A 15,303-nucleotide genomic window follows, 5' to 3' on the forward strand; every position below is an offset into this window, starting at 1 on the left:
CCGGCGGCCACGCTGATTGGCAGCCAGGGCCCGTCCTTCGCGGGGCCGTGGGAGCGCCGCGCCGCCATTGGCTGTGCCCGGAGTGACGCAAGGGGGCGGGGCCACGCGGCCGCAGGTCCTCGTCACTCGGGCAGGGTCCGGACGCGATCGCCGCCGGTACCGGAGCCGCTGCCCCGCCCGCCGGGACCGCCGGTGAGCGGGGGGGGGGAGCCGGGGAGCACCGGGGGGGGGGAGCCGGTGTTGAAGCCGGTGTCGGACGGAGCGGGTCGGGCCGGGCCGGGCCGGGGCGCCGTGGCCGGGTGTGCGCGGCTCCGGTCCCTGTGCCCCGGGTGTGCGCGGCTCCGGTCCCTGCGCCCCCAGGTTCGCATTGGAATCCGGGCCCGGGGCTGACCGCAGGGGTTAACCCAGGCCTCCCGCAGGAACGGGGACCCTCTCCTGCCCCGGGCCTAGCAGGCGCAGCGCTGGGGCAGCTCCAGGCCCCGTGGTTCCTCCCGGCCCGGTGCGGAGCCGGGTCTGTACCTGGGGGGTCAGAGCATCCGGAGCAGAGGAGCTGCGGCCGGTGCCAGTGTCCGTGGGGGTGCTCACACACCCGGGTCCCGGCTGGGCTGGGGCTCCGGGCAGGTCCTGGTGCTGCCCGTGTAACGGTGAGGGGTCGTTTCATCGGCATGAACGGGACTGACACCGGAGGAGGGTCCTGCCCCAGGCCTGGAAGAACCTGACTGATGTCTCTGACCCCTTGCATGGAGCTGCTCAGCAGTGGGGAGCATCCTGCAGGGCAGGGCTGCTGCAGTGACCCAGGAGCAGGCACGGAGCAGGGTGTGCCTGGGTGAACACGGTGCTGGAGCTGCCCCAGTGCTCTGTGGGGCTCTGCGGCTGCAGCCCTGGGCTGTGCATGCACCCCCCTTCTGGCCCTACCCGTGTGCTTGGGGCCGGGCATCCAGCCCCACTGCCACCCTGGGGGGGATCACTGCCCTGTTCCCTGCAGTGGAGCCTCTGCTGCTCCCCATGGACAAGGGGCAGGAGGGGTGCGTGCTGGTGATGGGGACAGTGGGAGCTGGGATGGAGCCATGAGGAGCAGGCAGGGGAGGTGTGCGGGTGTCTGAGGAGCTCTGTCCTGTGCTGTCACCTCCTCTCTGTTCCCAAACCTCTGCAAATCCCGGGATTGCTGCTCGGTTTTCCCACCTCCGGGGCTGGCTTTGAACCTGCTCCAGAGGAGCTGGAGCTGAGTCCTCCCAAAACAGCCCTTGCAGAGCTCTTGTGCTGCCCGGAGCCGTTCGCTGCTTTGGTGGAGCGCAGGTTTACACCCAGCTGCAGGTGTGGGAACAGGGCAGGAAGGTGTCCGGTGTCACTGCTGCCGCTTGGTGTGAGCGAGGCTGTGATGCTCCCACTGGTGATAACTGACCATGAGCTGGGCAGAGCTGGGGACGCTGCACAGCTTGGGCCCATTGTGCTCTGCCCTTGGTAGGGAGCTAAAGAAAGATGAACCTGAGCTCTTGAGCTACTTATAGCAGCTTTGCTCTGAGCTCTGGAGCTTGCCCCATGCTGGGGGGGCCCTGGCTGTGTTGGGTGCTGCCTGGCTGTGTTGGGTGCTGCCTGGCTGTGTTGGGTGCTGCCTGGCTGTGTTGGGTGCTGCCTGGCTCCGCTCCAGAGCCTCACCACCGAGCCCAGCACAGTCAGAAAGGTTCGACCCTCGAGTCTTTCAACCTGGTCAAGGCTTCCCCACAATGGGGCTGCTGGGGAGAGGCTCCTGTGCAGAGCTTCGGGGCTGGTTAGCTCCCAGTTTCGCTCATGCTGATGGCTGCATCAGTAAGAGCATCACAAGGACCCTTTCCCCCCATTTGATGGGTGCTTCAGGCTGCCTGGCTGCCTTCTGTCGATGCTGGGGACGCTGGAGTTCGGTGCTGTGCTCCAGGAGGCAACATCTCCTCTCAGCACAGCTCTTGGCTGCTTCCTGCCCTCATCCCCCGGCTCTGATGGGCTGCGTTGTCCCCTGCCAGGCTGGCCTGAGCCTGTGCTCCAGCCAAGCCCATCGGGAGGCTGTGGTGCATTGGCATGGCCAGGGCAGGCTCTGCTTGAGCTCCGTGGGAGCTGCTGCTGCGGAGACATCCATCGAGGTGTGAGCGGGATGGAGCAGTGGGAACCGGGATGGAGCGGTGGGAACCGGGATGGAGCGGTGGGTACTGGGATGCTGCTGTTCCCGGTGGCACCGGGGCCTTGCTCTGCAGCGCTTCCTTTGCCGCTGGGAGCAGCTCCTGTCCCGCACCCTGGCTCTGTCTCCGGTGCACGGGGCCGGGGCCTGGCAGGGCACCAGCTTCCTGCGGGTGCGGAGCATGCGCTGAGCGGGACCACAGCGGCTCCTCCTGCCCTGTTTGTGGCACTGAGAAGTGGCCGATTCCTGTCCAAATGCCACGTGGCAGTGGGGGGGCTCCCTCCGGGCCTGGGGGGCTCCTGTTACTGCCCTGAAGTACCCGGGTTGTGGCTTGGTTATGGGGGATCTGCATGGAGCAAGGGTGCAGGGAAGTGATTGCTGCAGCCGGAGGGGCAGAGTCCATCCGTGAGCTGCTCCGGGAAGATGGCTCCGATTGATGGGGATCCAGGGGCTCCACTTGATGGGGATCCGGGAGCTCCGGTCCTGGCTTGGGGCTGCAGCAGCCGCTGCTGTGGTGCAATAGGAAGTGCAGAGGCTGAGCTCAGCGGCCGGGCAGGGCACTCTGGGGCCTCGCTGGTTTCCAGCCCTCCAAGCCTTTGTTGGGTGTTTCCCCCAGAAGCACCATAAGGTTCACACTGTACCAGGAGCACCAGGACTGTGTTGGAAGCTCCTGGTGCTGCTGCACTGGTTCAAATGGCCAGCAAAGAGCTGAGCCCACAGCAGGATGGGGGCTTTGATGTGGTTCCCAGTGCAGAGCCCTGGTCTGGAGCCCTGTCACAGCAATCCAGGGCTTGCCCTGAGGCTGAAGGAGCCTCTCTTGTTTCCAGGGTCTTACATGGGCCAGCATCCATGTGTTGCTCCACTGAGAACAGGCTTGGCTCACGTGGTCCTCTGAGGGTTGCACCACGGCTCTGCTGTTCAAGGTTGATGTCCTGTGGACCTTGCTCCTGTCTGTGGCTGTGAGGGTCTGAACCCCTCTTTAACTCCAGGGCCTTGTCCCTGTGCTCAGGATGTTCCCTCCGTTCTCTCCTTGCACAAAAAGCATCCAGGGAAACGGGGCAGGAGCAATGGCCACAAACGGCCGATGAGCACCCATAGGGTGCTGGTGCCAGCGTCAGTGTGACCCCCCCGTGCTGCCCTAGCGCTCCCTCCTCACCCACCTGCTCCCTGCCTCCCATCCCATCCCCTTCACCGCTGCCCCTCGGCCGCTTCCATCCCTGCACAAGGCTCTGATGCTGAGATTGCTCCTTCCTCCTTTCTGCTGCTTCCCGACAGTCTCCGCCTTCCCCTTCCTGTAAGCTCTGCACGGCCCCGGGGGCTGCCTGCTGATGCTGGCACCGCATTGAAGCCTGGTACCTGCCCCTGGTGAGCTCCAGGACTCCTCCTCCCCCCGGCAAGGAGCTGGGAAACCCTTAGGAAACCTATGGGGAAAGCTTTGGGGCCGCAGACACTTGGGGCTTGTGCTGTCCTGGGATGCTCACCAGGCTGGAGTGAGCCCCGAGCTGCATTCCCTGCGTGCCTGTGACCGGTGCAGGGCTGAGCTCTGCTCTGACCTCACGGGTTCCAGGTGAATGTCATGAAGGGAATGACATGATCCCATGATCCAGTTCTGATCCCAGCCCAGAGGCACAAACCGGGGCTGGTCCCAGGGCTGCTGGCTCTGGATCCAGCTCCTGGATGTGTGGTGGGCTCTGCAGGGACACCAGGCTTGGGCTCATCCCTTAGGGGCTCTGGGGACCCAGAGCTGTGCCGGTGTCCTGGCTGTCTCCAGTGCTGCCCCAGCAGCAGCAGTGGCCATGGCTGGGTCTGAACCAGTGTCAGGAGGAGCCTGCAGGCCCCAGTGCCAGCTCTGAGTGCGCTCATCCCAACAGGTCTCCGGAGCTGGCCAGGATGGCACAATGGAACCAGCTGCAGCAGCTCGACACCCGGTACCTGGAGCAGCTCCACCAGCTCTACAGCGACAGCTTCCCCATGGAGCTCCGGCAGTTCCTGGCCCCGTGGATTGAGAGCCAGGACTGGTAAGTCCTTGTGGAACACCAATGTGGGGGCTTTGCTTGGGACACCCAGCATGGGTCCAGCAGGCACCGGGGGCTGTGAGGAGCTCTATTGCTTTCCCTGAGAGGCAAAGGGGAGCAGGACTCGGTGTGCATGGTACAGACCCCAGGTCAGGGGAAGGGGGAGCTCCAAAGCAGAGGTATCCCCATCCAGGCCTGGCTGACATTGACCTCTGCTGTAAATGGGCTTGGATCCCATCCAGAGAGGACATGGGACTGGTGAGGTGCTCGGGTGCTGTCTCCCTGGCTTAAAGCCACACTTTAAGCCTAAACGCAAACCCCTCCTCATCACCGTGCCCACAGGCACAGCCGAGGGCTCGGTTCATGGACATGGAGCAGGTCAGGCCTGCTCCTCCCGTGCAGGTTAGGACGGTGGCTGGGGTTAAACTGCACCGGAGCTGCCTGCCCCTTCCCTGTGCCGGCACCCAGGGCTCTGCCCCCCGCGCAGGGCATACGCTGCCAGCAAGGAGTCCCATGCCACGCTGGTGTTCCACAACCTGCTGGGGGAGATCGACCAGCAGTACAGCCGCTTCCTGCAGGAGTCCAACGTCCTCTACCAGCACAACCTGCGGCGCATCAAGCAGTTCCTGCAGGTGGGATGGGAGGCGCTTGGCCCCCGTGGAAACCTGGTGGCTTTCATGACCCACAGCCATAATGGATGTGGGGATCCCAGGGTTAGGCTGTGCCTGCTGACCTGGGGGCTCTTGGACACCTCTTACAGAGCAGGTACCTGGAGAAGCCGATGGAGATCGCCCGCATCGTGGCTCGCTGCCTGTGGGAAGAGTCCCGGCTCCTCCAGACCGCGGCCACTGCAGCCCAGGTCAGTGCCTTGGGGGGGTGTCCAGGGGCCTCCACCCCAGCCCGTGCAGGGCTTGTGGCTGCAGCTCCCCATGTGCTGCCTTCAGTAACAGCTGCTTTGTGCTGAGGGGTGGGTTGGCTGCTGTGGGTGATGACTTCTGCTCTCCAGACAGCAGCTGCCCTCCAGGATGCAGCCTGGGTGGCTCTTTGCTTTGTGCATCCATCTCTCCTCTCACCCCTTGCTTGGGTGCACCTCACTGTGCAGCCCTGGAGCTAATGCTGCAAGGGAGCAGCTGCAGTGGCTTTTGTTAGTGAAGGGGATGAAGACCTTTCCTGCAGCACCTCTGGGTGCAGGCTGGCAGGGGAGCTATGGCCCTGTTCTCATGCCCTCCTTGTCCCCTCCGCAGCAAGGGGGACAGGCCACGCATCCCACGGCAGCTGTAGTGACAGAGAAGCAGCAGATGCTGGAGCAGCACCTGCAGGATGTGAGGAAGAGGGTGCAGGTATGTGTGCTGCCTCAGCACCTTCACCTTTCCCCACCGCAGTGATTTAGTACTTTGAATACATCCGCATCTCTTTGCCTTGCAGGATCTGGAGCAGAAGATGAAAGTGGTGGAGAATCTCCAGGATGACTTTGATTTTAACTACAAGACTTTGAAAAGCCAAGGAGGTAATGGAAGCTCATTAGCACCGGGTGAACCAAAGTGTGTTCCTGCACGGAAACATGCTGGAGGGCACGTTCCAGCCCTCCCAGTGCCTCCTCCCCAGTCAGAAGAGAGGCTTAGGCTCAGGGCATTTGCATGGCAATTGGAGAAACCTCCTTTGCTTCTGCCACTGACTCTGCCTTGGGGGGAGCTGAACCAGAGCTCTGCCTGTGAGCAATGGGATGGCTTGTGGAGGTGATAGCACCTAACTGGTGAAGGCTTCTTAAGCCTCCCGCTCGGTCGAGGTTGAAGCGGTTGGTTTGTGTGGTGTTGGGTGGGGAGGAGCAGCCAGGTCTGAGGTCTCCCTCTGCACAGACATGCAGGATCTGAATGGGAACAACCAGTCGGTGACCCGGCAGAAGATGCAGCAGCTGGAGCAGATGCTGACGGCGCTGGACCAGATGCGAAGGGTACGCGCTGGAGCTGGTCTGGGGATGCCCTTTGCAGGAGGCTGACTTTGGTGTCCCTGCATGGCCAGAGCTGAGCCTGGGACCGCAGGCCTGGGTGACCCTGCCTTGTCTGTGGATGTGTGACTGAGGGTGGTGAGAGTTGTGCCTTCTGCCTCACCAGGGCATTGTGAGCGAGCTGGCTGGGCTGCTCTCAGCTATGGAGTATGTGCAGAAGATGCTGGCAGATGAGGAGCTGGCAGACTGGAAGAGACGGCAGCAGATCGCCTGCATTGGCGGCCCCCCCAATATCTGCTTAGACCGGCTGGAGAACTGGTGAGAGCAGGCCCTAGAGAGGAGCCCTTCCGAGCCCTGCAAATGGGCTTCTGGTGCCTGCATGGGGAGATGTAACCCATTAGGCAGACTGATCCCCAGCAGTGAGCATTGGTTAACCCCAGGCCTGGGGGGTTAACATCTCAGAAGGGGTTTTAAGGCTGCTGTGAGAGGTTCCAGGTGTGTCTCTGCAGAACCTGGGGGTTCCTTTTGTAATGGGTGCCCCAGGCTGGGAGCCACAGGCACCTTCTGTTCTCTGCTGGTCCTGTCTCACACAAGCAAGGGCAGAGGGGGCTCTGCAGCCAGAGCTAACGCTGGTCCCTCCTGCTCCCCTAGGATAACCTCTCTTGCCGAATCCCAGCTACAGACCCGGCAGCAGATCAAGAAGTTGGAAGAGCTGCAGCAGAAAGTGTCCTACAAGGGTGACCCCATTGTCCAGCACCGGCCCATGCTGGAGGAGCGCATCGTGGACCTGTTCCGGAACCTGATGAAAAGGTGCTGATGGGCAGGCCCTGCTCACAGGCATGGGCTGGAGGGGGTGGGCAGCGAGTGACTGGATCAGGCCTGAGGTGTGAGTGTGGTTCTGATGCCTTTCCCCTGCAGCGCTTTCGTGGTGGAGAGGCAGCCCTGCATGCCCATGCACCCCGACCGGCCCCTGGTCATCAAAACCGGGGTGCAGTTCACCACCAAAGTCAGGTGGGTCAGTGCCCTGCGGCAGGGAGAGCTGCTGCTGCTGGGGACACCAGTGCTGCAGTGAACTGGAGCTGTGCAGGATGCTCACACCCTGCATCTGCTGCCCCTCTGCAGGTTGTTGGTCAAGTTCCCAGAGCTGAACTATCAGCTGAAAATCAAAGTCTGCATCGACAAGTGAGTCCCTTGCTCTGATCCTGCTGGTGCTGGGGGCAGTTACTGGGGTGGGACTGTTCCTGCTCTCCTTGGGTCAGGCTCCATCCCTGCACCCAGTGTGTCCCTCAGTGGAAGGGGTAGTGCTGGGTCCTGAGGGTTCATTCCCATGGTGGGGGACAGCTTGGGGGGCTCCACGCAGTGATGCAGCAGCCCCATGCACCAGCTTGTCTGCACCAGCATGGGGAGGCCATGTCCATGACCAGCGTCTCTCTCCCCTTCCTTAGGGACTCTGGGGACGTTGCAGCACTCCGGGGGTAAGTGCAGCCATGTGGGGGCTTTCCTGGGTTCCTTGGTGCATCCGGTGTGGAAGCACCATCAGCCCCACTCTGCCTTTCCCCTCTTGAGGTCCCGGAAGTTTAACATCCTGGGCACCAACACCAAGGTCATGAACATGGAGGAGTCCAACAACGGCAGCCTCTCGGCTGAGTTCAAGCACCTGGTAGGTACCAGAGGCTCTTGGGCCGCTCCTGCTCCGGCCCCATCCTCTCCCGGTGTCCCCACTGCATCCCCTGTGCCCACAGACCCTGCGGGAGCAGCGCTGCGGGAACGGCGGCCGAGCCAACTGCGATGTGAGTGTGGGGAGAGCTCCTCAGCAGCAGCCGAGCCCCTTCCAGCCAACCCCGAGCTGCTTGTGGGGCTGATAGCCCTGCTCCTGTGTGCTCATTGTGTCCTTCCTCCCCAGGCCTCGCTCATCGTCACCGAGGAGCTGCACCTCATCACCTTCGAGACAGAGGTGTATCACCAGGGGCTGAAGATTGACCTGGAGGTGAGCTCTGGGCTCCAGCTGCACTGCCATGGGGCTGGCTGCAGGGGAGCCCTGGGAGATGTCCCAGCCTGGGCTCACATCCTGTCTCTGCAGACCCACTCGCTGCCTGTGGTTGTCATCTCCAACATCTGCCAGATGCCGAATGCCTGGGCCTCCATCCTGTGGTACAACATGCTGACCAACAACCCCAAGGTAGGGCTGGGCAAAGCTGTGGGGCAGCTTTGGGATGTGGGATAGGGCTGGAGCAGGACCCGGCCCTGCTCCTGCCCCATGTCCTGCTCAGGGCTGTGTTCCCCCTTGTGCAGAACGTGAACTTCTTCACCAAGCCCCCCATCGGGACGTGGGACCAGGTGGCAGAGGTGCTGAGCTGGCAGTTCTCCTCCACCACCAAGCGTGGCCTCAGCATCGAGCAGCTGACAACGTTGGCAGAGAAGCTCCTAGGTAACCATGTGTGTGTCCCTGCGGGCTCATCTCGGTGCAGGAGCAGGGCTGGGGGCTGGGACGGGAGCTCTCATTTCAGTTCCTGGTTCTTGGCCAAACAACACAAACCTGGGGCTGCTCCCTGGAGCTGTGGTTGGAAGCATCCCTAAGCATCAATGCTTGTGTTCCCTGCCAGGCCCGGGTGTGAACTACTCCGGCTGTCAGATCACCTGGGCCAAGTTCTGCAAGGTACAACCTCCTCCCTGCTGCTGGGCACCTTCCCTTGCCTCCCCTTGCTCCGAGGCTCAGCCTCTTTGCCCTCCTCAGGAGAACATGGCTGGCAAAGGCTTCTCTTTCTGGGTCTGGCTGGACAACATCATTGACTTGGTGAAGAAGTACATCCTGGCGCTGTGGAATGAAGGGTGAGCAGTGGTCCAGGGCTCCTTGGTTGGGCTGGCACTTGGGCAGGCTCCCACTGAGCCAATGGAGTGCAGGGGTCCCCGGGGAAGCATCTCCTGTCTGCTGCCTGGTTCAGAGCAGATCCTTGGGGATCCCTGCACTGGGATGGCTCTGGTGCTGGTGGGCAGGGCTCACACCGTGCAGCAGCTGCCCTGGGCTCCTGACCTCACTTCCTGCTGCCCAGGTACATCATGGGCTTCATCAGCAAGGAGCGGGAGCGAGCGATCCTGAGCACCAAGCCCCCGGGCACCTTCCTGCTGCGCTTCAGCGAGAGCAGCAAGGAGGGAGGCATCACCTTCACCTGGGTGGAGAAGGACATCAGCGGTGGGTGGCTGCCCCTTGCTCCCCTCGGAGCCTTCCTGGGGCTCCTGCACCCTCCTCCTCGGAGCCTTCCTGGGGCTCCTGCACCCTCCTCCTGTGCCCTCTGTGCTTTGTCCTTGTCCTCATGAGCACCCTGAGCCCGGGTGTGCTGCCCATGGGCCACCCGTGTAGTGCCCTGCAAGCCCTCGGCAGGTCCCTGTCCTGCCCTGCTCTGGCTGTGCTGTGACACCGAGCATGGCCCTGGGCTGCTCCCATCCCTGCTGCTCCTGGGGTGTTTGGGGAACGTGGGTGCCTAGTCCCGTGCCAAAAGTCTCCTTGTACAGGGAAGACCCAGATCCAGTCTGTGGAGCCTTACACCAAACAGCAGCTCAACAACATGTCCTTCGCCGAGATCATCATGGGCTACAAGATCATGGATGCCACCAACATCCTGGTGTCCCCCCTGGTCTACCTGTACCCCGACATCCCCAAGGAGGAGGCGTTCGGGAAGTACTGCCGCTCTGAGAGCCAGGAGCACTCGGAAGCCACCGACTCAGGTAGTTGTTGACTTTCTGTGCTCCCCTGTGCCACGGGTGGGTGCTGGGCACAGCCATGGTGCAGGATGAGCGGTGGGATGCAGGATGAGCAGTGGGATGCAGGAAGGGGATGGGTTCCTCCTTGGGTGCCTGCTGACCAGGCTGCTCCTGCGCAGGTGCTGCTCCCTACCTGAAGACCAAGTTCATCTGTGTCACCCCGTGAGTGCTGCTGGGGTTGCTGGGGGGGGCTCTGTGTGTGCTCAGCTGCTGGGGGGGCTGTGGATGCTGTGGGTGCCGCTGGGCTCCGTTCTGCCCACACCACAGCCCATCCTTCCCCTCCCGGGGCCCCTTTCCTGTGTGGAGCTCTTGGGAGCGGCTGGGCCGTGCCCTGGGGCCCGTCGGGGGGCAGGGGGGGTGTCTGAGGGCTCCATCCAGGCCCTGATGCTGGAGCTTTCCCTGCTCTTCCCCCCGCTCAGCACCTCCTTCAGCAACACCATCGACCTGCCCATGTCCCCCCGCACCCTGGATACGCTCATGCAGTTTGGCAACACCAGCGAGGGAGCGGAGGCCAACACGGGGGGGCAGTTTGGTGAGTGTGGGGAGCAGCACCCAAAGGTGGGGGGGGGGCACATATGGGTCCCATAACCTCCGGCTCCATCTCCCCCCAGAGTCGCTGACCTTCGACATGGAGCTGACCCCGGAATGTGCCTCCTCCCCCATGTGAGGCCAGCGCCGCAGGACCCCCAGGATGTGGCTCCCATCCCCACAGAGCCCCCCCCCCGGCCTCGCTCCTGGCTGCTTGGGGCTGTTCTTGAGGAGGAGCTGGGGCCGGGTCCTCACCACGGAGCCCTCGTGTGACCCGAGAGCTCCCGGGGGGGGGGATATGGATGAACCTTTTCTATTTCCTTCCCTGCCCCTTTTTTACTCTTGGTTTGCTCATTCAAGTGCCTGCTCCCCCCCCCCCCCACACAGCCACCCTTTGTATGTGTGCTCCTGCAGCCCCTGCTCCTGCAGCTCCTGCTCCTGCTGCTGGAAGCTGCTCTCCTGCCTGCCCATGGACACATCAGGATCTGCCCCCGAGGGGCTGCTCCTGGCCCCTGCCCCAGGTTACTGCCCATGGGCCCTGCGGGTGATGCTGTGCGGGCTCAGCCTGGGCTGTGCTGGGAGCAGAGGGCTTTGGGGGCCTGTTCCTGCCACCAGCTTCCTGCTCCGGATGCAGGGACAGCATTCACAGCTTGGGTCACTTCTGGGACCAGGGTGTAACCACAGTGGCTTCCCTGGCTGTGGCTCACCCTGGGGCCAGGCTGGAGCAGTGCATGGAGGTAGCCCCATTGGACCTGGATGCAGGACAGGAGATGGAGCCAGTGTGATGGCAATGGATGGCCTGGCTGAGCTCCTGGGGCATGGCCGGTGCTGTCCCTGGCAATGGGGCTGCAGCTTGTGCCGGTTGGGCTGGAGGTTTGGCTGCCACTGCTAAAGTTGGAGGTAGCAGGATGGACCCAGGACAAGGACCCTGCTCTTGGCCAGTGCTCAGCAGGGCCATGGGTGCAGCACGGGGCAGGTTTCCTTGCTCAGGGGATGGGGAAGCTGCTGCCCCGGGTGGGGCTGTAGTTACCAAATAGGGGGGGAGCCCATTTCCACGGTGTGAATGGGGCCGTGGATAAGAGCAGCGGCGATGGAGCCCTGGCAGGGGTGCAGGATGGAGCCACCCCTTTGGCTGCGCCGGGGCAGCGATGCCGTGGGTGCTGTGTCCGTGCGGTGCCTCCGGCAGCACCGATCCTGTACAAAGGTTTATTTTTGGTATATTTGGTTGCTGTACCGACCGGCTCTGACGTTCTCCACAATAAAGGCTCTGAAGCTGGTGCTGGGCCCCGCTCCGGGAACCGGGGCCCCCGGCGGCCCTGACGTCAGCTGCGGTTTGCTCGGCGCTGCGGGGGCCACGGCCCGGCCCTTATCGGGGCTCGGCAGGGCCCTGCTGGGGTGGGGGGCACTGGAGGGGGGGCACCGGCACCGGCCCCTCCAATAGCGTCAGGGAAACTCCAGTGCTGGGCTGCGAGGATGAGGCCGCGGTGGTGCCGGTGCCACGGCTCTGCCGTGGGGCTGCCCCATGGCTCCGGGGGGGGGGGGGGGCGGCGTGTGGGTCTGTCCCACCCGTGTCCTTTAACCCTGTCTCTGCAGGGCACAGTGAGGATGTGCTGAGAGCGGCCGGCCCCCCCCCCGAGGCACCAGCATAGCCTGCAGAGCCCTCATGGCAGGGGTTGGGGTCTGGGGTTTGGGGTCTGGTGAGGCCAAGAGGGAGCTCACTGCTGCCAGCACAGGGTGTTTGCATGCGGGTCCTGCTCAGCAAACCCCTCTGCACCCCTTTGGAACCGGCTGCACTGGACCTGGTTGAGGGTCCTGGAGCATCCTGCTGGGGTTTGAGCTCAATGCTGAGGCCATTCCCTGTGCCTGGGATTCAGCCCCACCAGGACCCCCCATTTCCCCCTTAGCCCCAGCCAGGGCTCTACAAGGCGCTGGCAGCCCCATTACTGCGCCCGAGGCAGGCGCTGGGCTCACACGGATCATCCCCCCCATTCCTCACACGGGAACCTGACCCAGCCCAGCCCCAGGGACCCCTCTTCTCTCCCCCTCAGTGGTTCCCAGCTCCCCTCCGCCAGCTGCAGGATGGGCTGGAAAACCCCCGACCGAGGAATTTTCCTATGGATATGCAAACCCGGGGTTGCCACAACCGTTGGCAGTCGGGAACGCCGCGTCCTGCCCCGCGCTCCTGCAGATAACGTGGTTCCTTATCTCCCTGCACCCACACGCCCTGTGCATCCCTGTCGGGACCTGCCCCGCTCCCTGGGTTTAGCCGGGGGGCCTGGCCCTTCACTCGGGGTTAATGTGCCGCTGATCTGATCTCGGGCCTGGCTCTCTGGAGGCTCCGCTTGGCATCGGGCTGGGCGAGTGCTGCGGCCTGATTTGCACTGCAGGAAGGTCCCTGTGCCAGGCTGGACCCTGCAGCACCAGGCGCTCAGCACCAACCCCATCCCCTTCGGCTGCCCCGGCCCCTGTGGGTGCTGTGGGAATGGGGTTGTTTGTGGCTCCAGAAGGAGGTCACGGGGTGGGTTTGCTCCTTCCCCAGCATCAATCCCCCCCCTCAGCACAGCGGGGATGGTGTCTGAGCCAAGCAACGGATTAGGGGTCTCCAGATGCAGATAAGCTGCTTGGGATGCAGATGGAGATGAATGGAGCAGCTTCCAAGGGAATGGGGCAGCCACCTGCCAGGGATGTGGGGACCTGGAGGTGATGCCCCTTGTGGGACCAAACCCCAGGGTCCTGCTGGTGCAGCACTGATCATTCCATAGGGATGAACCCACAGACAGGGATCAGAGCACGGCAGGACCCTGCCCTGGCCCCAGCTCCCGCAGACCCCCTGTGCCCAGGGCTGGCTGCAGCCATGAGGGGCTGCTCTGTACCTGCTGGTTTGCCAGGGGCTATGGGTGCTGCGCTCTCCTCAATCCTTCCTCTGTCCGTGTGCGTGGCCATCAAGGGGCAATGGGAACAGCGGCTGCTCTGCTCCGAGCACCCAACACAAGCCTCCTCCTCCTCACTCCCTCGGCAGGGGTGGCTTTGGGCCGAGCTGCGGAGCAGGAGCCATCGGTGCCTCCAGCGCTTGTAAAACACCAGTCAAATATTGCATCACTGGAGCAGAGCAGAGCCAAGCAAGGTCCCGGTGGTGGCACCCCTGCCAGCTGTGCCAGAGGTCAGACCCGCGGCACAGCGCGGTCCCAAGTGCCACCAGTGCCAGCCCCTATGGCAGCTGCCATGCCGGGGGACTCAACCTGCCCGTTCCCTGCTCATCCCATGCTGGAGCCGAGTGTGGTGTCTGCCTGTGCCAGCACCAGCACCAGGGGCTCACCTTACCCATCCAGAGACACGGTTTCCTCGGTGTCTGTTAGCACCACACTGCTGTTAGCAGGGGCAGGACCCCCTGCATCCCTTCATCCAGGCACATCCACTCCACTGGGATCCCACCAGCGCGGGGGGGGGGTGAGCTGCCCCCCACTGTTGTTCCCAGAGGCAAGCTCCTGCTCCGATCACAGGAGCCAGACCCATGGGATGTGCCCCACAGCGGTCCCTGCCTTGCCCCACTGGGCCTTCCCCTCCGAGCTGCCCGGTTACCATCGCTCCAGCTCAGCCATGATGGGGGCAGCGCATTCGGGGCTGTTCTCACTTTCGAGTTCCTGCTTTCACTCCCTTTCTGCTTCCTCCTCAGACCCAGTTGGTGATTCCTACTCCTTCCGCCTGGCCCTACCCATGCTTGGCTGTGCCAGCCAACATCCCGCAGCCTGCATCCCACACCCTGCATCCTGCACCCTGCATCCCGCACCCTGCATTCTGCATCCCACACCCTGCATCCTATATCCTGCATCCTGCATCCTGCACCCTGCATCCCACACCCTGCATCCCGCACCCTGCATCCCGCACCCTGCATTCTGCATCCTGCACCCTGCATCCCGCACCCTGCATCCTGCACCCTGCATCCTGCATCCTGCACCCTGCATCCCACACCCTGCATCCCACACCCTGCATCCTGCATCCTGCACCCTGCATCCCACACCCTGCATCCCACACCCTGCATCCTGCATCCCCCAGTGGAGCGCAGGGACCCCGGCTCTGCCTGCAGGGGCTTTGTTGGCGCTGGGATGGCAGCGCTGAACCGGGCTGACCCGAGCAGTGTTTATGGCAGGAGCCGGCTGGGACCGAGCGGTTACTGTGGCAACCTGGGCTCTGCGCCGGCGAGGGATGCGCTGCTGCACCGTGCAGGGTGGGGGCACAAGCGCTGCCCCTTGAGCCCCCCCATGGCCCAGCCTGTCCCAGCCCCACAGCAGGTGCGAGGTGTCTGTGCCCCTGGTCCCGGCTGGGCTGTGGGTGCTGGCACTGCCCCCCTGTCCCCCCATGCTCTGGTTCCCCCACATTGGCTGTGGCTGCCCCGAGGTTTCCAGCAGGCAGAAACCTGGATGTTTTTCCTGAGCTGATGGAGAGAACAAAGAGCCTTTGCCCATGCAATAGTGTCTGATGGCTCCTGAGACCAAGCGCTTCTGGGGTTGTTCCCAGCCTTGTCCAAGCGTCTGGAACAGAGGTTTCCTGTGGAAATTCCCCCTTGGACAAAGTGCCATTTCCCAGGTTTTTGCTGGAGCAGATCCTCCTGTCCTGCTGCCATGAGACATCGCGGTGACAAGCTTCCAAATGTGATGAGCTTCCAGCGTGCCCTCTGCTTTCCCCTGCCCATCAGCTCTGAGCCCTGTCTCTGTGCTGTCTGCCCTGGCCCTGCTCTGCCCATAACATCATACTCCGTTGTCCGTGGGGTTTTCCATGTTCTCCCTCCCAGCAGGTCCGAGCCCCGGGATCATGCAGGCTGGCTTCCCATAGGATCTCCCTTTCCATCCCTCCTGTGCAGCAGAAATAGCCCAACTGACTCCAGGCCGATCCCTCTGCGTCATGCCTGG

General features: G+C 63.2%; 1 protein-coding gene across 2 annotated transcripts; it reads left to right on the forward strand.

Moving 5' to 3' along the window:
- Positions 1 to 105: 105 nt before the first annotated feature.
- On the forward strand, positions 106 to 11,673 carry STAT3 (signal transducer and activator of transcription 3). Of its 2 annotated transcripts, none has more exons than XM_034070134.1 (24): positions 106 to 192; positions 4,021 to 4,167; positions 4,652 to 4,796; positions 4,925 to 5,023; positions 5,409 to 5,504; positions 5,590 to 5,671; positions 6,021 to 6,115; positions 6,276 to 6,427; positions 6,761 to 6,919; positions 7,028 to 7,120; positions 7,232 to 7,291; positions 7,555 to 7,584; positions 7,676 to 7,769; positions 7,852 to 7,899; positions 8,013 to 8,096; positions 8,190 to 8,288; positions 8,402 to 8,537; positions 8,713 to 8,765; positions 8,844 to 8,938; positions 9,160 to 9,299; positions 9,620 to 9,835; positions 9,988 to 10,030; positions 10,288 to 10,400; positions 10,480 to 11,673. In XM_034070134.1, the coding sequence occupies exons 2-24, from the start codon at positions 4,040 to 4,042 to the stop codon at positions 10,533 to 10,535; spliced, it is 2,316 nt and encodes a 771-aa protein (XP_033926025.1). In that variant the 5' UTR covers positions 106 to 192; positions 4,021 to 4,039; the 3' UTR covers positions 10,536 to 11,673. The 2 variants fall into 2 exon arrangements, with proteins under 2 accessions (XP_033926025.1, XP_033926026.1); XM_034070135.1 differs by having other exon boundaries at positions 9,620 to 9,832.
- The last annotated feature ends 3,630 nt before the right edge of the window (positions 11,674 to 15,303 follow it).

Source organism: Melopsittacus undulatus, chromosome 17 (assembly GCF_012275295.1).
Source record: "Melopsittacus undulatus isolate bMelUnd1 chromosome 17, bMelUnd1.mat.Z, whole genome shotgun sequence".
Classification (NCBI taxonomy): Eukaryota; Metazoa; Chordata; class Aves; order Psittaciformes; family Psittaculidae; genus Melopsittacus; species Melopsittacus undulatus.